Source organism: Purpureocillium lilacinum (genome assembly GCF_023168085.1).
Source record: "Purpureocillium lilacinum CBS 284.36 DNA, scaffold_2, whole genome shotgun sequence".
NCBI classification, from domain to species: Eukaryota; Fungi; Ascomycota; class Sordariomycetes; order Hypocreales; family Ophiocordycipitaceae; genus Purpureocillium; species Purpureocillium lilacinum.
Window position 1 is genome coordinate 4,652,982 of NW_027072112.1, and position 22,920 is coordinate 4,675,901.

Genomic DNA, 22,920 nt, shown 5'->3' on the forward strand with positions numbered 1-22,920 from the left:
AAGGCTTCTTTCTCTCGTGCCCCCCCTCCCCAGCCGCTCAGTGATACCACTCAGGTAGAGAGTTGGGAAGGGGGAGCTGACTCGCCAGGCAGCCAATCAAGGTGATGTCGCCCAACGGCGAAACCAACTGCGTTGCACCCCCTCGAGCGGTTTGCGACGGCCGCGAGGGCGCGGGATGGCTGGCCTGGCGCTAGTTTTCTGTCATCGAATAACGGGATTATCATATACAGGGCTTGATGCCATTCAAGGCAGCTGCAGCGATATGCCAGCTCTGTTTTGAAGCCTCGAGTGGCGTCTTTTGCCTGGACTGAAGTCCCAAGCACTCAAGCAGTAGCAACGTATCTCTGTAGAAGCGTTCACGTACTCTCAGCTCACCATGCGAATAGCTGTCTTTCCGGACTACCGCGCAGCTGGGCGGCTAGATCAGGGCGAGAGGCAACCGCACAAACAGCAAGCGCATACACACGCATCAAGGCTCTCAGCGGGGGAGGGGGCGTGTCCAGACACCCGGAGCTGTGCCTCACGCCGGCGAGTCTCGATGCGTGCCTGCGCCGAGATGTGTGTGCGTGTGTAGGTGTGTGGTCGTCTGCCCGCGCGTTGCACCTGAAGGCGCCAGCGGACCAAACTTGGGGGCGGCAAGGCGAAGGCAGGGCGACTTTTCAGCATCATCAGCTCTACGAAGTATCTGCCCGCGCGAAGACGACCCAACAAACATCTGGCCCGCCAAAACGGCAGGCAACAACACCATCCAGGAGGTTCCACCACAGCGGTGGAAGGAAGAAAGGCAGAGCGATAAAGCAAGAGAGAGAGTGAGAGAGTGAGAGAGAGGGAGAGGCAGAGATGGAGGAGGTGTGCGGCGAGCGAAACAACCGCGTGCGACATGGCTCGCTCGCGACTACTTGGTGGCCGCCGCCGCGTCGGCCGCCTCGCAAGCAGCAGCAGTCGTTTCCAAACAAACAAGCAACAACAATAAAAGCCCCAACGTTCCTCAAAGGGCCGCGGCGGCAGTTTTTAGCCGCGGGTAAAACGGCGGGTGAGGGGAGGGGAGGTAAACGGTGGCGCGCAGGAAATGCTGCTATTGCACAGAGAGGAAGTATTTGCATTTGTCAAAGAGTGAGACGGCATGCACCACCTCACCACTCGCGTGAGAAACCGCCCGCCGCCGCCGCCGCCGCCGCCACTGCCGACGGCGAACCGTTTGCACAGCGACAGAGGCGACAGAGAGAGGGCGGCGCATAGTATACCGTTTCGCCGCCGCCGCCGCCGCCGGCCCCCGACCACCGACCCCGGACCCCAGCCCAGGCACCACTCAGCCTCGTGGCTGTTGTTTGCAAAGTCCCGGGCGCACAAGACCGCTTTGGCTGCTACCGGCAAGGCTCCAAGGCGGCAAAAGGCGTTCTCACCTCGCCCGTGGCCGTACCTACGTGTAAGTCGGAACGGAGCAGCGCGAGAAGACCAAGGGCCCCTGGCTATCGGAGCATATATGCGACCTCGAGCCAATGGCCGCGAACCGTCTCCGCCCGGCTTGGGGAGGGAAGGGGGGCGGAGCGACCAAACCCGACGGCCTGGTTGGCGGCCAGGCAGGGCTGAGCGACCGGATCTTTTTACGACCAAACAGCCAAATGCAAGCCTGGGGACCTGGCATGTGCCGTGTGGCTGGGGTTTTAAGGTCTGCCTAGGTCTGACGGGTAGACAATCAAGAGGGGGGGGGGGGGTGGGTGAGGACACAGTCTGACACAACGAAACTCTACTTGGGCATCGCCGTTTTGATACGGATGACGTGAACGCTAGATATCGAGCAAGCACCGTAACGGGCCGAAGGGGCACGGAGGGGGGGCACATCGAAAAGGCGTTTATGCTTGCGAATCGGGACTCGAGAGCTATCGATCAACAGCTTGCTGGCCGCGGTGAGCAAGTTTCCGCGCTGAACCACTTTCCAACCTCGAGTGACCTTGGCCACGAATAGCCATCACCAAGCTTCTAGAGCTGTGGCATGGCAGGCGGCTGGGGCGGCAACGGCGCAGGTTCTCCTGCGCTTCCCACATCGTAATGAACCGAATTGACTTCAACCGCAAGCTTCGCCAGGTCCAAGTCCTGGAGCCCCTTTTCCGTGCCTCTGCCGCCTCGTCCGTTATCGTCCGGGCACCTCTCCCTCTCGAGCTTCATGTCCATGATGATGGACAGCTCCGGGCAATATCCGAAGATCCGATTTCGCAAGTCGGCATCCTTCCACACGTCGTGATCGAGATAGCCGCCACCGTGCCCCCCACGGACCGTGTACCCCATCGGCTTCTCCAGTAAGATGTTCTCGACAGCAATGGCTCCCTGGAACTGGTGTGCCACCCTCTCGCCGGGCATCAGGGAGAGGCGTTTTCCAAACCACTCATCCTCGGGCTCAGAGTTGTTGTGCCGTTCCTGGAAGGCGAGAACCCGTCGGATAGAGGAGACTCGCCTCAGAGAAAGACCTCCGGTACCCGAGAAGTGGTCGTCTGTGCTCCTGTTGCAATGTCAATACAAACCCCAAAATACTTTTGAGATGACTTGCCTCGGTGCGCCAGCCCAACTCCAGTCGAGCCAGTCATCCAGATCTCTGGGCGAGTTGGCACACAGGATGCTGTCCTGCTCAAACTTGAAGATCCACTCGACACCGGGGAGAAACGTGTCGTAGAAGCGCAGGTCCGTCAGAAGCCGAGAGACGTCCTCCCCGGTATCGGCTTTCCATGGTCTGGAAAGCGCCACGACATCTATTTTGCCGGCCTCGCGGCGGTGGCGGATGCTGGGCACCCGGCCGACGGAGTAAGTACTCCAGGAGGAACCGATAAAGAGGAAGCGCCACTCGGGAGGAACGACGGCCATCATGTGCACGATGAGGGGTGCCAGGTGCGGCAAAGCCCGGGGCTCAATTATGAGCGCGACCTTGGAGGTGTTGTAGTAGTACGGGGGTGGCAAAGGCTCCGAACGACCAGCGAGAGGCCATACGGGCCAGAGGTCCGGGAGTCTTTGGCGGGCATCATGGATGCGAGACGAGACGCTGGCCTGGACGATGGGCCGGTACTGAGGCACGAGAAACGCAACTGTCCAACTGTTTGCTCCGGTTAGAGTAGTGGCATGAAGAGACATCCGTGTACGTACGTGAACGCGAGAGAGACGGCAACAAGGAGGCGCGTCTTGGTGATGTTGATGACACTCGTCGAGCTGAGGATGGCCATGGTGATCGGAGGAGCAAATTTCTCATCAATGCAGAGCCCCGTTGAGTTTTCAGATGGAAAAAAGCAGGAAGTCCGAAGGCTGTTGGCTTTGTGTGTTGAAGGTCCCTCTGGGTAGTGATGTGGTGCGCACACGGAAGGTGTGATCCGAGGGCACCTGCTGCCACTGTCAAACCTCGATGCCATGTGCCACGTGAGCTCTACATCTCGTTGTAAACGCACTGCAACTCTTCTTGGAGTCTCAGCCTTCGTAATTTACGGCTTTGTCTCTTTGCCGTCCTGCTTTGCCAAGTTACGGCAGAATATTTGATCGTCTGCACGCGCACAAAGATGCTCCTTATTGCCGCTCCCCGCCGTCTCAACATCACCCGATGCCTCCGCCTCCTCTTGGTGCTTTCCCTCGCCCTGTTTGTGATCCTCAATACTCTGTCACTGGTCATGACAGCCCCAATGTGGTCTCTGACAGGAACGAAGCAGCTTCGGTTTACTCGTCGTCTTGTCCGCGCCACCTCGTCCTCCTACTCCATCGACGACTCGCCCACATCAAGCCTCTCCGCCGCTCAACGCCTCCAAGCTCGCCCTCCTCATCGAAGACCGCCCGCAGCCCGTCCTCGCCCCCATCCTGCTACACTTCATCGCCGTCCTGCCGCCCTCATGGCCCTTCCTCTTCCTCCGGCTCCCCCGCCTCCCTCTCCGCGCTCAACGCCTCCGCCCCAGCGCGCGCCCACGTCCGCACGGGGAAGCTCTCCCTGCGGCCCATCCCCGCCAACATGAGCACCGCCGGCCAGGAGATGATCAGCCGGTTCCTCACCTCGCGGTGGCTGTACGAGGTGGCCGTCGGGACGCCGCCCGCAGAGTGGCTGCTCGTCTTCCAGACGGATGCGACGCTCTGCGCCAACAGCCGCCTCGACGTGGATGCCTTCCTGGGGCTGGACTGGGTGGGCGCGCCGTGGACGCCCGACGCGCAATGGGGAGGTAACGGGGGGTTGTCGCTGCGTCGCGTGAGCCGCATCGTGGAGGTGCTGCGGCACCAGCAGCGGCGGGAGGACAGCGAGCCCGAGGACGTGTGGCTCTCGGAGCGGCTTGCGCACTTTCCCGGCGCAAATGTCGCAAACGGGTCCGTCTCGCTGACGTTTTCAGGGGAGATGCACAGCGGCGTCGGGGAGGGAGCGCCCGCGGAGCCGAGGTTCTGCAACAACGGCACGATGCTGCTCTGCAACGAGGGGGGCGAGCACGTCAGGGGCATCGACGACTGGAGGACGGGGTTCTACGAGCCCATGGGCTACCACACGGGCGGGAGCGGCAAGTACCTCCACTCGTCGATATGGGGGGCGCCGGAGCTACGGAGCCACATCTACGGCTACTGCCCCGAGGTCAAGATGGCTGTGGCCATGGACGTGGCCAGGTATGTGCCGGGGGATTGTGCAGGCCATTGGTGATTTCCAGGACCACGTAGAGGCAATAGGAGGGCAGCTCTCTAAACCGTTCATGTTGCTTGACACGACGGAATGCGAGAGGCTGGGTATAAATGATGGTTATGAGCACGAGGATGGGGACTTTCGACATCAAGAATGCATCATATGTGTTGTCAATAATTCATGCCGTACACGCCCAGCCCCCTCATCCAAACAAACCTACACCTCCCACCACCAGCCAGGCCCGTATACCAAGACCAACAACTCCTTTTCAGCCGAACCAGGCATTCAAGCCCACAAACCACAGCGTCCCGTATGTCTCATCAAAAGTGAAAAAAGTGTACAGCCACCCAATGATCACCGGTCACGCGACCAGATCCAGGTCAATGGTCCTCCTCTTGCTCTTTCTCTTTGTATGTCGTTGCCGCCTGCTATGACCGCCACTAGTTGCCCACAGCGTCGCCAATGGCGCCAGCAATCTGCCCAAACAGGATGCCCTTGAAGACGCTCTCGCCCATGCCCTGCGTCCAGGCGCCCGCCTCGCGCAGGCGCTGGCGCCAAGCGAGCTTTTGGGGGGCGGAGAGGTCCTCCCACTTCTTAGCTGGGCCGTGGACCTCGTGGTCATGGACGTCGGCAGTGAGGGTGGCTTCGGCCTCACCGTTGGGAGCCTGAGTCTCGTAGAGGACCATGGTCTCGCCCTCGAGGAGAGTCTTACCGCCGGCAAGTTTGGAGATGATGTGGTTCTCGAAGAAGACGGGCGGCTGGTGGTCCGGGGAGCGCAATGTGCCGTGCCACGAGGGCAGCCATTGCTGCGCGGAGAGAATGGGCCGTGACCGGCCATACATTTCCATGACGGATTGGTACACAATGGCCATGAGGAGCACCATGCATGTTAGGGTTATGATGAGGGAGCGATGCGACGGCTGTCGCGCCTTCATTGCGGTGACGTATCTCGCCGGGCGAGGCGGTGCCTTGGCGTTGCGGGGCTGGCGGTCGACGAACTTCTTGAGCGGGATGCTGTGCACGGCAACAGACTTTTGGAGCGAGATGCTGGCGAGCTTGATAAACTGCTGCCGGATGTGTGCCTTGGGGGTGACGAAGCGGGAGAAGGCGACGCCGGTGATGTTGTCGGCGCCGTGGACGTCCTTGAGCGTGTAAAGGGGATACAGGTCGTGGAGCAGGTTCAGCGCAGTCGAGAGCTGGTGCTCAAGCGTGTAGATGGAGATGGACGAGTCGTTGCCGGCGACGGCGACGATGAACTGCGTATCGCGCAGAGGGCCGCCGGGTGTTTCGGAGGGCGCGAGGTTGGCGACGGCCATGGCAGTAGCAGAGATTTTGCGCGGTATGCGCGTCGTGACGGCGATGCGAGCGTTTTCGTGGCCGGGCGACGGCAGACGGAAGCCCTGGATTAGCACGCCGCTCCGCTTTGGCAGATTGGAGACGGCAAGGATGAACTCTGGGGACAAGTATCTGATGGAGCGGAAGACTGGCCGCTCGCCGTGGTCGTCGGGCATCGTGAAAACGAGTCGCGGCTCCGTCTCCTCCTTGCCGATGTCGAGGAGTCGCAGCTCATACTTGTGGCAGAATGCCAATTGGAATTGGCCGTCGCCGGTCTGCACAATGTCCAAGTCTTCAGCGTCGCGTGGCAGCTCGACGACGCCTCTGGGTTTGGGCACGCCGCCCGCCGAAGGGACGGCATCGAAAACGGCGATCTGAGGGTCCTTTCCCATGGCCGTGGCGGCGGCGCCAACGGGGCCGCACACCCGCAGCAGGCGCTGGTAGGTATCTGCATCGGGGTTGGCAAAGGCGGCGACGCGCGACAGCTCCTGGACCTTGGCTTCGGGGGTCTTGACGCCGGCGGAGCCGCGGGCCTTGGACTGCTCAATGGCGAGGGTGCGCAGGTTCTCGTTCTTGCCCTTGGCGATGTCATAGGGGCCCGAATTCACACCGGCGAACACGTATGTCGTCTTGCCTTTGCGCGGGCCTACGGCGAGGGACATGACGCTGTCCTCGTCGCGAGAGAGCTCGACATCGGCGGCTACGCGCAGCTCGTTCTGCGATGCGACGTCCAAAACGGTCTGGGATGGAAGAGCTGTTCAGCATCGGTGCGTGGGGGACGGGTGAGAGACTGCTGCAGGCAGGGAAACGCACGATCTTGTTGCCGACGCCGGAGCGGCCGGCACCGCCTCCTCCACCGACAACGAGGCGCTGCGCATCCTCGGGGTCGAAGTCGAGGGCGTAGAGCGGGTAGTCGAGCTCGATGCTCGCGCGGGGGAACGGGACGGACATTGCGCCGCGGTCGACGACACTCGAGGCGCCGGACGGCTCGGCTGGACTCGTTCGATGCGGGCTTCGACGTGGACGTGGACAGAAGCGCGGTTCGGAAGCACGACGAGTTGGGGTGGCGGCGGCCTGAGGGCGGGTTGCGCGCGTGCAGCTGGTCGGGGCTGGAGAGGAGGAGAGCTGAGGATGAGATCGAGGCGAGTCGAGGCCAGGTGGGCCGGGGGCGCCTAGAAGAGATGTAGCCACCTCAGCGTGGAGCTCCCCAGCTGCTGGCGAGAGCAAACCTAAGCAGCGGCGCGGGCTGCAGAAAGAGGGGCGTGGCGGTAAAATGTAGCACTAGCGGCGGCGGCAGGAGCAGCAGCAGCAGCGGCGGCAGCTCCACCACACGTGGCTGCAGCGTCCGAATTCGGCAATGACCTCCAGCAGTCGGCAGCCAGCTCCTCCTCTGGGCATCTTGTCAAGCTTGTCACTCGGTGCCTGCCATCATTAAACCCTGGAAACTCTTCCACGTCGTCATGATACAACACAACGGCCGTGCGTCACGCTCCAAGTCGGAGCCAGCCAGTGCCCATGTACCAATTAACATCTACTTGCTCGCGCACCGGGGGCCCGAGAGAGCGACGACGGGCACACAACCTCGCAGCTCCACGGCCCGCCTGCAGCCGGGCCGGCCAGGAGTGACGCCATCGCACGCACAGCTAACAGGACAAAACAATAAGTTGCATACAGTACATACATAATACTCACTCACATAATGATACATGGGCCAGCCATCTGGCCCTTGCCACCCGAATGCTCCGCAGCTAGAGGACCGCACCTCTTACTTGGCATCGGTGTCGAGCCAGAGCCCTGCAACAACACGTCGTGCCATCACCGCCGCAGCATCCCCTCGCCTTCATTCTGGCACGCCGCACAATGTACAGAGAGCAGCTTCAACAGACGATTACAATTAGACATATAAGCGGCACCAACGTGGCCCGCCGACGTACCAGTATCTGTCCTCCCGCCGCCGGTACACCTTCGCCTTCAACACCACCCACGCAAACGCCGCCCAAAACACCTCTGCTGTGTCGCCCTGCAAGCCCGCCCCTGCCTTTGATTCGCCAAACTGCCCTGGGTATCTTCTTCCATGCGCGCGATCCATTCTTGCTTGTCTCTGACGGGGTATCCTGTGCTGCAGGCGTAAAAATACAAAGGGAACGTAGAGAAACATAACCCAACCGAAAAGCATCTAAGTGACACACGAATGTCCCCCCATCAGGCGTCGTCTGTGGACTGCAACCGCCCTTCCAGTCTTCATGCTGGTCGGCTTCTTCTGTTGGGTATAACAAACAACTTTCAAAAGCAATGGCGCATCCCACGCCGTCGTATAGCCCGCTAGTACGGTCCCGTAAGCCCCGTGAAAGCAAGTCGTCCCAAAGTCAAGCCTGGTCCGCCCCAAACGCGCCCGCAAATCAAAGATTGGCTAGAATAAAACATGCCGGTCGCCCGGCTGAGTGGTGTATCTCGCGTCTCTCGAGCACAACCCCTTCGAAGCAAACCATGGTGCGCCAGGCATGCCACGTCCGGCAATCGGGTTGCATCTTACGTCGGCCGCGCATATCCGACGCCTCGTTCGCAACAGCCCCCACAGACTGGAGTCCCAGACCTCGTCGCAGCAGCTGGCCATGGCGGTGTAAGCGGCACCTGCCAACGTTGTTCCGATTCACTGCCATTGTGATGGATGAGACGGGTGTCCCTGCGCCGGGTGTCCCTCGTGCGTCTTCCTCGCCCCCGTCGCCCAGCCTGTTTCGTATTGCCGCGGCTGCGCTGGCCGCCACTGTCCGGTTCTGGGGTCCTGCTCTTGCGGTTGCCTTCCTCCAATGCCTTGCACGGGAGCAGGCCCCTCCATGGCTCGCAAAGGCGGCAGTCTTTCGCCGCTGGCCGACGACGAGGCCGACAGCGGCCGGGGAGGCATTCCATAAGCTTGGCTGCTACCCACCCCGGGGCCCATCGCCTGATGTGGCCCGCTCGCGGGAGCACCGTACGCAGACGTTGTGTACTCCGGTCGGTCCTCCGTCCTTCGTCGTTGCGATGGCCGCTCCGCCGACGACGGATCGCTCGCGTACCCTGGCGTTGGAGTCGGCATGTGCGAACGCGATCCCGGACTCCTGTCTGCGAGGCTTTCGATGCTTCGCATCGGGGGAGTCGGTGGGCCGGCTGCGTGTTGGTGGATGCCAGCGGTGCGAGCCACAATCTCGCGAAGTCTGTTTCGCTCCTCGCGGTAAAAGTCCCTCTGCCGCTTCAGATCATCTACCTCAAACGCCATCTGTTGACGTTCGTCCTTGAGGTCTTGCAAGAGCCGCATATTCTCCTCCTGCATCGTCTTCTTCTTCCGGCGATGCCTCGTAGAGGCCTTTGCGTTGCGCTGTCGCTTTTCATCCGCCTTCTTCGAGGCTTGCGAGTAGTCGACTTGAACCGGAATCGGCGTATCGCTTCCAGGCAACGTCATGAACGCTTGTTGGCCTTCTGCTGGGGCGATGTTGGAACCCATCCCAGATCGGCGCATTGCATCGGACCATGATCCTTGCTCAGGGCCCGCCAGGGCCGACATTGGTCGGCTGAGCACGCCACTCTGTTGAAATTGAGGATGTGCAGGGAGGGACTGCGGGCGACCCTGGGCGTCCCTGGGAAGCACTGGCGGCTGCGACATGTACATCGCATCTGGGGGACGTGACACGGGATGCCCGGGGGCCGCGGGCGGTGTGGCTATTGAGTGACCTGCTGGAAGAGTCGTACCTAGGCTAGGAGGCAAGGCTGGAAGCTGTCTCTGTTCCTCCGGAGGCTCAACCTCGTATGGTCGCTTGGCTGGCGAGGAACTAGACAAGAGCGATTGTCGTCGAGACTCCATCTCCCTCGGCGGAACAGCCTGGCTGAAACTCGTGGCCCTGGGAAGCCGTGGGCTCGTGCCCGTTCTTGCATCATTCAACGGTGGGAAGGGATAGCCTGTCACGGGAGAGTTCCGCTCGGATGACGGGGGTCTGCCACGGGGAGCCATACCTCCGACAGGAGTTCCCGGGTGAGAGCTAGCCGCCGTGGGAGCTGGATAGTATGTCCGTGAGGTGGCATATATTCGCCCGCCCGCCAGCGTGGACGCGCCGGAGCTCTCTGTTGCCGAACGCGCAGCATCCTCAGGTGGCATATGTCGAGAATCGAAAGGATTCAAGATGTTATGCACCCCCAGCGACTTGGATGATTGCTGCTGGGGCCGTCCAAACCCGTCCGAAGGTCCCACACTATTTTCGGGCCGCCCGTCATTGTTGCCGGTGGCCGACACGTGCTGGCGGGGAGACGCCTCGTCACGTCCGGGAGGGGATCTCGAAGACCGGAGAGAAGCAAGGTGCGGCACCGAGCCTCTCTGCGACATCGAGATGTGGTCCCCTGCGTTTCCTTGGTCCCGAGGACCGGGGCATTGAGCTGTGCCGCCACCGACAATCGATGGTTCTCCGATCAACTGTTTCAGCGAAGAGTTGGATGCGAGGCTGACAGGCCGCCTCGGGGGCGTTGCTGGCGTCCGGGGTGAGTTGGGGGTTGTTGCAGCCGTATAGTCTGTGACTGCAGAGCCAGGGCTGTCTTGTGCAGGCGTTGCCTGCGACCACGGGTTTGCCGACTGGTTCGCCAGGTTGGATCGTTGCGGTTCAGGACCGGCTGGGAATCAGTGCCCGAACAGTCCCAGCAACTCTTTGGGGAGCACAATTGCAGCAGAGATGTGCACTCCCTCCGACTGCCCGGAATGGAATCGACGAGGGCAGCTATGTCTAGGTCGATCAAGCCGCCGAGGGGTAATTCGCAGTGATGTGTACCTCACAGCAACTCGGTCTCGAGTACGAGGCTCGCACGAGTCTATATTGTCGTATTTAGACCACTGTCGCAACAAGATTCCGGAGTAGCTTTGCAGTCAAGTGTCGTACTAGGTGGCGACAAGCTGGCGAATTCTCTACCACAATTTGCACCGCTTTGCCTTCGTGACAGTCCAGGTCGACGTGGTAAGGAGGCGTTTCTGATCGCGATATTGGCGTTCCAGGCTGGCGAGATGCGGGCGAGTAGATTGAAGGACGATTTGGGCTGGCTGTTTGAGAGTGCGCCGAAACGCTTGCGATGCGATCTGGAGACTTCGCTTACAAGTCTTGGTCAGGAACAAGGTACCATTAGAAGTGGCCAAGATAAACAACAGAGTGCATAGGCCGCTCGCATTGAATTATGCCCTTGTGAAATAGAGCAAGGACATTGAATCGAAAGCGGTCGATGCAACTCACCTCGAGGATGAAAGTCGAGATGTGAACGGAATGCAACCCCAAGAGCACGCAGCTGCCGACGGTTCTTGTTCTGACGATAGAGCCGAGCAGGTTTGTCAAGGCTGGCAAGCTGGAAACGCCTTGCTGATCAGGCAGGTTTGCATCAGAATGTCTCGACGAGATCAGCCGGCCAGTCTTGTCGATATCACGCCGGGGTTCATGCAAACTGTCTCAAGGCAGGGCAAAAAGACGCCGCTGCGAGGTGGGGAGGCAACGAGATGCAAGTTCGGATGGGAAGAAGGAAAAGAGGCAGAGAGAGGTTGAACAGTTGGGCTCTCGAGACCGGGGTGGTTGAAGGGCTTATGGCGAGGCGGCCACTCCCTCTCCAGAGGCAGAGCCAGTACTTTCACTGGGAGGTACCTGCTTCACCACGGCAGCAGGACGAGCAGGGGTGCATCATTGCCAGACTGTCCCCGGTGCTAAGGGCCCCGGCAACTTCAGCAGGGCTCACGACGGTTGGGTGGCCACTGGCCAGGTTGGTGGTCCAGTCCAAGCTAGGTGGCGGCACCAATTTTCTTCTGTCCCTTGTCCCTGGGTCGCGCTGGGGGAGGTGGATGTGATGGAGCGGGAGGCTCTGAGCCACCACCCCGGCGTCGGCGGAACGTTTCTGGGCTCTCGATGCGCGAAAGAGGAAAGTCTAGATTTGCCCGGTTCGGCTCATCCGAGCAAAGGTGCCAGAAGTGTTCATGCATGTACGAAGCAAGCCGTACGGCCGGGAAAACAGCCAGCCCAGCGTCTCAGACAGGAGCTGACACAACCGCCCAAGCTTGGCCGGCCTTGCAAGAGTGCGGTACAAGAGCGAAGGCTCCCCCGTCTTGGGATGAACCTCGTGGAGCGGGATGGCGGCGAGAAGCTGTGAACCCTGTCTACCAGGACGGATATCAAAACGGGGCTGGTCATGGTTCGCCGCCGCCGCCGCAAGGACACGATGCGCCCTGCCCTGCCCGACATCTATCCGAGACTTCAGAGCGCATCCCCACCCCTATGCCGGGTACGTACGCATGTATTGGCAACGTGGACGGTGGTGATGGAGACGCAGGGCCATGGCGGTCAGCAGAGTTGTGCGTCGAGTTCAACGCGGCCCCATCAGGACGGGGCCCATGGTCTCCTCATCGTCAGTCCCAACTTGGGTGCGGACCAGGCGCCGTCCGCCCGTAACGAGTTAGCGGCAGCTCTCGCAGGATCCAGCACAGCACGTCGGAACTGCAGAAGCGGGAACGGGATTTCCAGGCGAGCGGTCGTGCTGGGTGCCCGAGTGGGTCGAGGCTTCTCGGACAGGCTGCACTGAGTGCTTGGACGGAGCACTCGCAGCTCTCCGCCAGGCTCATTGCAGGCTAGCATGGGCACCCAAGGCCAGCCCACACGGTCGGGAGCCCAGGGTAGGAGACAAAAAAAGCAATGGCCGCCCAAACAACCCTGTCGGGAACCCTCGTGGGCCCCAGTACTTGGTACAGAGACAATGAAGGGTGGCGAGTTCTGCAGCTCTGCAAGGAGCACGTTCGTACTAAGTTAGCCGGCCGGCTGCTGAAGGTGACGAGAGCCGCGATCGCCGCCGGAGCGATTGCGTGCCGCGGCGCGTGACGGGCGTGTCGACGCCGGGAGTCGCCTGACGGCTGCTCGTACAGAGATTGAGCGAGGGGGCGATGGCGCGTTGTTGTATGACAGCGGAGATGAACATGATGACGAGCAGCTCAAGCTAGGAGCATGGCGTCGATGTACCAAGTGGCCCTGGCCACCCAACCACGCAGCCTTGTCGCGAGGCCCTGACCGAGAAAGCCAATCTTCCGGGCTGTTGCGCGCGGTCTGTCCGGCTACCCATGCCAATGGCGCCGCGTCGAAGCTGTGAAATGAGGCAATGGGCCGGCAAGGAAAGGGGCGGGGGGGCCGCCCGTCGAACAGGAGCCGTGGCGTGGCCTGACACGTTCAATGTCCATTGACGACGGCCACATCCACAAGGGACGGGCCATGGCTTGCACCGTGTGCTCGCGGTGGAACCGACCTTGTTGGTCGTCAGTCGTGGAGACTGAGAATGGACGGGCGGGCGGGCGGGCGGGCGGACGGGGCGGCGGTGGCTGCGTGGGATGGGATCCACGGGATGGATGTCTGGTCACTTGCTCCATGGGCGCGGGCGCGGGCGTAGGCGTAGGCGTAGACGTAGGCGTGGGCAGCGGCGGCGGCGGCGGCGGCGGACGAGGAAGAAGAGGAGGAGGAGGAGGAGGAGGAGGCGTCGGCGGTCGTGTCCGTCTGTTGGTGCTGCAAGCATGCGTGCGTGAGCGCATGTACTCGAGGGCGCGGGCGCCGCGTGGTTGAGCAGTCGAGATGCGTCGGTCATCTCATCCCATCCCATCGCATCCCATCTCATCCGTCCCATCCATCCCGTGGATCCTGGAAGATGTCTTGCTTCTCAAGCTTGACGTGGGGGACGGAGCTTGGGGTGGTTCTTCCCCACCCATTGGTACCTCCTGCCCTGTCCTGTCCTGCCTTGCCTTGCCCTACTTTGCCTTGCCTGCACGGCTGCGCTGGTGGCCCTTCCTCGTTGTCGGCCCAGGGCTCCATCCAGCCTTCCTTGCGGTGAAGCCTTCCTTCCTCCCAGTGCCCCAGTGCACGCGCTCGAGTACAGCACAGTACCGGTACTGTATAATGTACTTCCTTTGGAAAGTACGAAGCAACCGCCCAGCCCATGCTCCATTGCTGTTGCCGTTCTTGCACGTAAATGCTTGGCATCAGGGTCTCGTCATGCCTTGGCACGGAAGGAGCTGCGCGATACCTTAACTTCCGAGGAAGGCTCAGGTGAAATAATACAGCCGCTCATGGCATGAGCATGAGGCTTCCTTCTGCGAGGGTCCTGCCAAGTACCTACTAGGTACACCTTCACAAGCGCACCTCATGCTCGTACAGGTCGGTCTATAGGTACTTCGAACTCTTGCCGTCGTCGCCACTCTCTCTCAACCTCTCAACTCCCGTCCACTTCCGCAGCCCGGAGACATGTTTCTACCACCGCAATACCTTCTTAGCCCCTCCCAGCCTGGCATCTATCTCGCCTCCTCTTCAGGCCCGCCTTGACACGTGAGGACATCGTTCGGATCGAGCACAGGCTCCTGGACAAGGTTGACCTCTTCTTCCACGGCTTCGTACGGCGATTCGACCAACAGCCGCCACGCAGCTACCAACTTTCTCTACAGGAGCCATGCCACCGCAGACCGATTGGGGACGGCGCCATCAGGGAAACCGCCGACGCTAGGCTGTCTATCCTGGTACCAACAGGTGGCATGGCACCCAGGTCAGCTCCGTGCTCGCGTGGGCGGCTGTCACTTCTCACAGCGCTGCTCGTTGCGCCAGTCACAACGGCTCGACCGCGTCAGTCTTCTGTGTTGGATCGCGGCATCACTCGCCCCGCCGCCGCTGGCGAGGCCCTCCTGCTACGTGTCTCGCATTGAGAAGCATGCGAGCTGTCACCGAGCCGATCGTCCGCGACATCACGCACATGCAACACCCACCGCAGCCTCGTGTTGGCTTGAACGGGGCCGCTTTGCCACAGGTGGTCTGCTCCGTACAGGGAAGCAGCGCACTCAGTACAACTTGTGCTCCTTTGATCGATGGCGCCGCCACAGGCGCTGCTGCTGAAGCTGGACACACCACGTATCACCCCAAAATCCGTTGTACAAACGCCCCGAGCTCACCTTGGCCCCATCGGCGTCACCAGCGGTTGCATCGGGCTCCGCAGGGTCACTGTCTACGCGATTCCACCCCGCGCCCGGCAAAGCTGTTCACACTGCGCGGCCGACTCTACCTGCTCGACGGCGCGTTCTTGGACAGCATCACCTGCGAAGTCTTAGCACAGCCAAAGCTGCAGCCGAGTCTTTCGCCCAGCGTCTTCGACACGCCGCAGAAGCTGACGTCGTCAGTTGATGAGTGGAGCTCTATCAAGGCATGCAAACCTCGAGAAGTCGCACCCAAAAACATTGAAGCGCTGATAATTATCAGTTGGCGCAATCAGCCAACCCAACACGGAACGACATTAGACCTTGTCTACGTCCGGAGCACGAGTGCACTGTCTCGCGGCTGGCTGCAAAGATCGGCGCTCCACTGAGAACTACCGACTACCACCGGTAGTGGCGCTTGGTACCTGGCGACAAACTAGTAGGCACGAGCTTGCAAGCGTCCGTTCTAATCCCGCTCTCAAGGCTCGGGGCGCGAATGGTGACGTGCACTTAGCCGTTCTGCCTAGATTTCCCCAAGCCGAACACGCCAATGCCTGATAGGCCCTGTCCGGTCGGTCAACGTCGATGCAACGCGGGTTGTCGGCAGCAGGTCATCGTTGTCCCTTGGCACTCTCCTTGGACGCGTGTGGCGTTCCCGACATTGCAGGCGCTGACTAGGGAGGCCACTCCCAAGGCGGCGATGGAGCCTGGAAATGAGATGCGAAATGAAATCGACAACTGAGCAGGGGCTGTGTTACAAGGGGTGAGGCAACCCTTCGTCAAGTCGAGGCTCCCATAATCTCCTGCAGACGTCACATGGCCAGGAGTAGCATCCAGAATTGATGCCGGAGAGGCGATCCCACGCCGTATCGCGACTAGAATGCGAGACCGTCTGCATACCATCGAACCTGGCTGGTACTATCAGAGGGGAAACGCGTGCCTTGGGCACCGCGCGAAGAGCTTTCCCAATACCGCGGGTCTCAACAAGAAGTTTTCGCGGCTCTGCTGTCTCTTGGCAAGGCGCAGCCAGATGGTTGTACTCATATGGAGCACTGCGTGCCCCAAGAGCGCGCGGGTCCCGGTACGATCGCCAGCCTGCAGGTGCATGTGCATAAGCAAGATGTGACGCAGCTGCAGGTGGGTTTGAGATTGGTCTGAGGGCCCGTAGAGCAAACACTGCTGGAAAGGTTTTTGCTTTCTAAAGCAAATTGACGGGGGCGATAACTACACTACCCAGACGGCACCTCTCGGACGAATCAACACAGCGCTGATCTGGTTGTCTCCCTGCCGCCATTGCCCCCCCTGGCGAGGGTTACTACAACGCTGGCGAGATGCGGTACGAATTCCGACGGCGCAATGCCACGAGCGGAGCAGCACTTGGGCCAACGACAAGGCATGCATGCTTGGCGGGCTGGGTTTTGCGCCCTGGACGTCGGCTTGCGGATTGGCGCGAAGGAGTTTGCTTATGATGACGATGGCGGTAGGCGGCGGCTGGAACAACGGGTGACTTCCCCGGAGCGAGGGATGTGGCAGAGCAAAGATGTCTCTGATCGGTGGTCCTCCGTATCAAGTACAGACTTGACGACTGTCGACCTGCCGCGTGCGACCTGCCGCATGGCGTGCATTGCATCTGTGGCTAAACGTCCACTACTGCCGGGTTCATGCGTGCCCCGACGAGTCGCCCTGCGACGAGCTGAACAAAGGTTCGACAAAGACGCCCGGAACCGCGGTCAAGGTGACATGGACTGAGGGCGACGGGCCTCGGATGCGAGCAGCGCTGGACAACACTTGCGACAGCAGGTCGAGACAAGACGTTGACACCATCCTCCAGCACCGTATGTGCGTGGTGAGGGACGGCCAACGGTGGCGATGTCTCGCATCCTTTGGTCTGGCTGCCTGACCGGTGCCCGACACTTTTCCACGTTGCCCTGCCGCGTGCGTTACGTGCCAGAGTTGTGCGGTGAGCATGGCGGGACGAGTCATGGTCGCAGTGCCTTTGCCGGAGTGCCTGCCGCAATTGCACTGGCTCTTCGACGTTCCTCGTCGTCTTCGCGTCTCGTTGCGTGGGCCCTTGACCCGCGGCAGCTCACCAGTCAGTCAGTCAGTCAGTCAACCAGACGCCAGGGCCAGCCTGCGACAACGCTGGGTGCCAGATGATCAGTCAACGGCGACAGCTCCCCTAAGGCGTCACTGCCTGGCGGTGGACGCATGGCCAGCCAGTGTTGGTCCGCATGCCAGGTGAGCCACGTGGAGTGGCGACGGTTGCCGCGCATTGTTTGCACAGACGTCATTCCTGCCGATGATCGGTGCCGCGCTCAATCTTCAGCAGCGGTGCGAGAGATTGGTTTGTCCCCAGGATGTCTGCTGTGTGCACATTGCAGTGTGCGCTGGCACGAGGATGAGACGAACTGCTGCAGCGCATTCGAGCATTGTCCTCGACCGTTTATTTAGCCGGAGAACCGTCCGACTTCGCTTTTAAGTTGATTGGCTTTGGACGTCGCCCCGTTATTATCACGTCGCCCTTCGCAAGGGGCCCCCACACATCACCGATTCACCACCAGCATGGAGGTCGAGGGGTCATCTCCCCCCCCACCACCACCGCATGCCCCTCATGAGGTCTTCTGTGCAAATGCATGTTCGTTGTTGACATTTCGAACGCAGCGAACAATACTCGGCGCAAAGCGTAAAGTGCAAGCCAAGACTCTTCGGTAACAACAGCCAACAGCCACACATCAAGATGGGGGCCCTTGACCAATGGACCGTTGATGAGCCCTGGCTCGACCTCCACTGCGCCCTGGGCGAGGGGCCTTTCTTCGAGGCCGAGACGAAGACGGTTCGGTTCGTCGACATCAAGAAGAAGCGGATCCATACAGTATCTCTGTCAGAGGGTATGCATTCGCTCAAGACGATCCAGCTGGATATCTGCCCAACCGTCACGGCGGACATTGAGGGCGTCGACCCCCGCGACAAGATCCTGCTCGGGGTCAAGTACGGCGTCGCAGTGCTGGATCGCAAGACGGGTCAATATGAGCTGATTTCGCACTTCTATGATCCCAACAATGAGCGGTTGAGGAGCAATGACGGTGCAGCTGATCCTCAAGGGCGGTTTTGGCTTGGGAGCATGACGGACTTTGGCTTGGGAGAGTTTCAGTCCGAAGGTGAGCCGCTTTCCCCCTTGATTCTGTGGTTGATGCGGTGGCATGACGTAGCACGCTTGGGCTCACACGGCGGCACAGGCGCGCTTCATTGCTTTACCAGTGCTGGCGGGCACGACAAGCTCGTCGCCGACCTCACCATTCCCAATTCTGTAGGCTGGGCACCCGATACCCGGACAATGTACTTCACACACTCCAAATCGCGCGAGATATTTGCCTGGGACTACGACGCGTCGGCCGGAGGTGTTCTGTCTGGGAAGCGATTGTTCTACCGACACCCCACATCCGGCGAACCCGACGGCTTCCGAGTAGACAAGGATGGGAATCTCTGGAGCGCTGTCTACGGCGAGGGTCGCGTCATCAAGATCAACCCGCACGGTGAGGTGGTGGGCGAGGTGAGGCTGCCGACAAGGAACATTACCTGCGTCCAGTTCGCAGGTACCGAGCTGGTCATCACGTCGGCGGCGGACGAGGCGGCGGACGCAGCACCCCGAAGCAGAAGTCTCGGTGGGGCAGTATTCAGGGTCGACGTCGGGACAACAGGTCTGGATTTGTTCAAATTTGCCATGTGAGGGAGGCGGAAACGGGGACGGCATCGTAAGCGCATGCAACAACGGAGCCGTCGTGCGCCGCCCGCGAGTACCGCACGATCCGAAGTCGGTGGCGCCTGCGGGCATGTCATGAAACTCACTTTCATGTCGTCTCAACACCCCAGGGCCGACTGCTCGAGCCCTTGAAGATCGTCACAGTCGTGGACGTTGCTTCTACGAACAAGGCAGTGCCAGGGTCGACCAACGGCCACGGAGCACGAGACACTGGATATCCACACTGGAACGCTGGTCTAGAAGGTCGTGAGTTTCTTCTGGCTCGGCCCTGTCTCACACGGCCGGGGACATGAAGCCTGTGAGAGAGCATAAACAAGCGCCAGCCTCGGGCAACGTTCTTACCGTAGGCCAAGGACACTGTCGTCATGGAGCAAGATAAAAGACTGGGCCACCGGCTTTCTCACCGTCGGTGACGCAGCGGTTGTTCACCAAAAGTAGGCCGAACAGAAGAACCCCGGCCCCCTGCCGTGACCTGCGCCCCCTGCTTCACTCGCGCGTGCACGTCCCGTCACTGCAGCCGTCAACATGCAACGCACGTCCATGTGGAACAGAGGAAACAGGCTGTCCCCGGCAGCGTCTCCGCCCGGGGAAACGCCTCGCACACGCCGCAGGGATGAATTGAGGTCGAAGTCGCAGGCGGCAACCCCCGTCCGGAGGCCACCCGCACCAGCCACCCCGGCTCGGCTTGACCCATGCATGATCCATCAACCCACGGCAACGGTTCATGCGGCGACACCAGCGGCTGCCTTCACCGCCGCCTCACCGCCGCCGCCCAAACAATAGAAGGTGCCCGGCTTCCTGGCCTTTCCATGGTCAAGATTGTTGTCCTTGGGGCCTGCTTGCCAGTCGGGATACAGCAAGGCTAGGCAACCCAGGAAGACTTGCAAACGCTGTTGACGCCGAAGTCTTGGTAAAGCAATGGCCGAAATAGTGACCCGAGGACTCGACGCAACGATGCGAAGCAACATGGACATGATGGCATGGGAGGGTCCCCGGAGCACGTCTCCATGCGAGGCACTAGGAATGCACGGAACGTGCATCCGCGGGGCAGCTTAAGACCGCCTGCGTGACAATGCCTGCCCCATGGTGCGAAGATATGCATGGGCTTGGGCCGGAGCATGGGCATTGGCATGGGCCCAAGCAGGTGGGTAGACAGGCCTTGGTAGGAACTTGGGATGCAAGCGACATCCGGCGAGCGACATGTCGTCTGGTTCACTGGCGTCGGCGTGGAGGAAGCTCAAGCTTCCGGTAGATCAGGGTCAGGGTCAGGCTTCACCGCTCCGCCACCGCCAACACCGCCACCTCGCGAACCTTGCCTGCATCGGGGCTCGACATCGACGTCGTCGACATCATCCTTCCCGCGGCAAGGCTCGGGAGTTGCACCTAGAATGCAGGGCATAGCCGTACGAAGTTCATGGTCGCAGTACTCTACGCGTGATCAAGGAGCCTAGTGGCCCTGAAGGCTCCATCCATCTGATATCGCTGACGATGCTGGCGAGCCTCTGGACACGTCTCCGTTGGCAGTGTCAAGCAGCGATGAGACCACCGAACCATGAGCTGCATATATGCACCCATTGCTCAACACTCTACGAAGTACATAATACGTGTGTTCGACCTGGAAGCCTAGCGTCGCGAACCATGCGTCCTGGAAGCGAGTCGCTGTCGCCGTGAGAGCTTCGTCAGACACGGGCACCACCTCTCTCTCCCCGCGACAAGACCAGGAACAAAAGAGTTGACCGGCTCGTTCTCCTCGTCGTGCAGGCACCGTGGCCGCAGCCCGAGTTGAACGTTGGCACGGGCACTCATGGCTCGGGTCCAAAAAAGGTCATAACTGACTCCCTCCTCGTCCTTTTCTGGTCGCATCGCCCTTCGCGCGCTCGACCGCCTCTCGCGACTGCCAACTAATACATGTTACTGTTCTGTATCAGCCGCCCGGCCTACCGCGCGCAGGATCGTCTGCAAAGAACTTGACGGACCCTGCTTCTCCTCTCGGGGACAGGCCTTCGGTTAGCCTGCCGAATACCACGAGCCGTCACCAGGTTTCCAGGCCTGTTGCGTGCGAAGAGGGGGTTGCCGGTCTTGGCGGTGAGTAAGGCCGAGGGCGGCGCATCACGAAGCAAGCGGGCTCGCACACACGCGTACGAAGGCACTCCGGTAGGTGGGGAGGCCTCATCAACCCAGCTCCGCCAGGCGATGAGGTCTCGGGAGGGTCATCGCGTCCACAGCAGCCTCATCGAGCGCGTCCGCTATCCGGTCCGGCCGTGGCCTCAGGGCTTGGCGAGAAGACGGGCAGGAGAAAGCTGAAATACGAAAAGGAAATGCAACGGGGGTTGGGCGAGCCCAGGGGCTTTCTACGGGTCGGCCAGTCAGTTCTGGGGTGCGTTGCGTTGCGCCCCGGCACCCTCCCGCATCCCGGGGCCCTGCTCCGTGTGCGCCTGCGCAGCCGCGCTCAGGTCGCGATTCCGGCGCGCTGGGACGCCAACGTCGGGCGTGTGCCGGTCCCGAGAATATCTGATCCCGGGCCAGCTCGGACCCGAGTGAAGCGCGTCGAGACGCGACGACGCCCCGGGCTGGGGGCCGCCGCGGCCGCGGTGCATCGCGGCGTTGGCAGCTATGCGTGTTGGGACACCCAGGGCCAGGGCAGTAGAGTTATCTCGCCGGGGAGTCACTGGGGAGCCATGGTTGGGTCAAGCCCTGGATGGGCTGCCAATGCCATGAGCTCGAACAGATCCAACATTCCGCCTCCCCACCGCGGCACGATTCCATTGCCACTGCCTGTCTTGCGGCCCGTATCCCAACACCTGGCTCCCGGGCCCACCAATTGGCTACACAAGCGCATGTGGCGTCACCGTAGGAAGCGTAGGAAACAGTTGGTAGCAGCATCCTTCGCAGGTGTCTATTCTGTAGACTTGGTAAGCTGAGCTGAGCTCCAAATCCTCAGCTCGATATCTCTCTGTATCCCATGTCGAGCTTCCCAAAGGAGTAGCCATCACGACTCAGGGAGCCGGCTCGCGTCACCCCCAGCTCCTCGTACTCTGTTGTAGTCTCTTCGCCAATAACACTGAACAGGCCTCAGGTTTTGGGTCCTGCCCGACCAGCCGCCGTCTCCCGGTCCTTCAAGTCCGTGTTGATCACCAGGTCGTCCCTGTAGCGCATGTGAACCACAATAGTGAGGCCTTCAATGCCCACCTCGTCGGCCGACCTCATTTCCGTAGCATCTGCGGTGTCCTCTTTGTTCCTGGCCGTGAATTCCCCTCCTTCAGCCTGGTCCTGCTCCAGATCATACGAAATCACCTCGTTCTTCCACTTTTCCAGCTCCGTGTTGAGGTCCATGTATCTGTCCCTCCAAGCGCAGTTGTGGCTGTCATTCTTGGCCATGTCCGGCGCCTCTGGATCACCAAAAGCTCCCTCCCCTTCTCTTGCCTCGTCTTCCAGCTCTTCGGCTCGTTTCATGGCCAGGTCTTGTTCAACCTGACGGACTCGCACCCGCGTCGGCGTTACGGGTTCGTTGGGCAATTCGTCCCTAACCTGCTCATGAGTCTGGAGCGTGTTTACATGACTGCATGTTGTCGTCAACCTGCCAAATCCTGGAGGTGACGATGCCGTGCTTGGATCGCAGAATGAGCAAACATTGGCCCGACCCCTCGGAGTGAACGGGGTCTTCTGACTTGGGGCCAAGTTTCGCCGCCATTCGGAGGCAGGGGTTGCAGGGGTTGCGGCGACAGCTTCTATGGCTTCATTCCGTGACTCTGGTCTTCTAAGAGATTGTCGCCAATTCGCTGGTGAGGGAGCCAAACCGGTCTTGCGTGGGTTCTCCGTAGGACTGGCCACCTTTCGCAGCGTACTGCGGCTCCATGGAACTGGATCCGGGGTGCGAGGGCGTGAGTCCGTCTCGGAAAGTTCGACTCTCCTCAGGAGTGGCCAAGGCTCTGGCTCCGGATCCTTTGTTTGCGACGGTTGGCATAGCGTGGTTCCACGACGATGCCGAAGGCCACCCATCAAGCTCGGAATTTCTTGCCCAGCAGAGCCACCAGGCGGCGAACGGAGGTCGGGTGTCGCGGTCGCCCCAGAATCAGAACTTGCCCTCTCATTACGGTCCCGATCACTGTCCCTCTCTGTCTGTCTTGTGAATCCTTCTTCAGGCTTTGCGCATTCCCCGAGCAAGGGTAAGTTGGCCGGCATGCGCTTATCAGTGCTTGACCTCTTCTCTGCACTATGCTT

General features: G+C 60.8%; 6 protein-coding genes across 6 annotated transcripts; 2 read left to right on the plus strand and 4 right to left on the minus strand.

The window, feature by feature from the left end:
* Positions 1–1,980: 1,980 nt before the first annotated feature.
* PLICBS_003161 (uncharacterized protein) lies at positions 1,981–3,209 on the minus strand (the record flags this gene model as incomplete). The annotated part of the gene is made up of 3 exons (XM_065600164.1): positions 1,981–2,497; positions 2,609–3,082; positions 3,133–3,209. 3 exons carry the CDS (start codon positions 3,207–3,209, stop codon positions 1,981–1,983), a joined length of 1,068 nt encoding a protein of 355 aa, XP_065456236.1.
* A 767-nt stretch (positions 3,210–3,976) lies between these two features.
* On the plus strand, positions 3,977–4,645 carry PLICBS_003162 (uncharacterized protein; the record flags this gene model as incomplete). Its single annotated transcript, XM_018322894.2, has 1 exon — positions 3,977–4,645. The coding sequence occupies one exon, from the start codon at positions 3,977–3,979 to the stop codon at positions 4,643–4,645; it is 669 nt and encodes a 222-aa protein (XP_018178124.2).
* A 419-nt stretch (positions 4,646–5,064) lies between these two features.
* Positions 5,065–6,910, minus strand: PLICBS_003163 (uncharacterized protein; the record flags this gene model as incomplete). The annotated part of the gene is made up of 2 exons (XM_018322895.2): positions 5,065–6,699; positions 6,773–6,910. The coding sequence occupies 2 exons, from the start codon at positions 6,908–6,910 to the stop codon at positions 5,065–5,067; spliced, it is 1,773 nt and encodes a 590-aa protein (XP_018178125.2).
* A 1,699-nt stretch (positions 6,911–8,609) lies between these two features.
* Positions 8,610–9,497, minus strand: PLICBS_003164 (uncharacterized protein; the record flags this gene model as incomplete). The annotated part of the gene is made up of 1 exon (XM_018322896.2): positions 8,610–9,497. The coding sequence occupies one exon, from the start codon at positions 9,495–9,497 to the stop codon at positions 8,610–8,612; it is 888 nt and encodes a 295-aa protein (XP_018178126.2).
* Positions 9,498–17,676: 8,179 nt separating this feature from the next.
* PLICBS_003165 (uncharacterized protein) lies at positions 17,677–18,666 on the plus strand (the record flags this gene model as incomplete). Its single annotated transcript, XM_018322899.2, has 2 exons — positions 17,677–18,097; positions 18,176–18,666. The coding sequence occupies 2 exons, from the start codon at positions 17,677–17,679 to the stop codon at positions 18,664–18,666; spliced, it is 912 nt and encodes a 303-aa protein (XP_018178129.2).
* A 3,105-nt stretch (positions 18,667–21,771) lies between these two features.
* Positions 21,772–22,390, minus strand: PLICBS_003166 (uncharacterized protein; the record flags this gene model as incomplete). Its single annotated transcript, XM_065600165.1, has 2 exons — positions 21,772–22,227; positions 22,277–22,390. 2 exons carry the CDS (start codon positions 22,388–22,390, stop codon positions 21,772–21,774), a joined length of 570 nt encoding a protein of 189 aa, XP_065456237.1.
* Between the last annotated feature and the right edge of the window lie 530 nt (positions 22,391–22,920).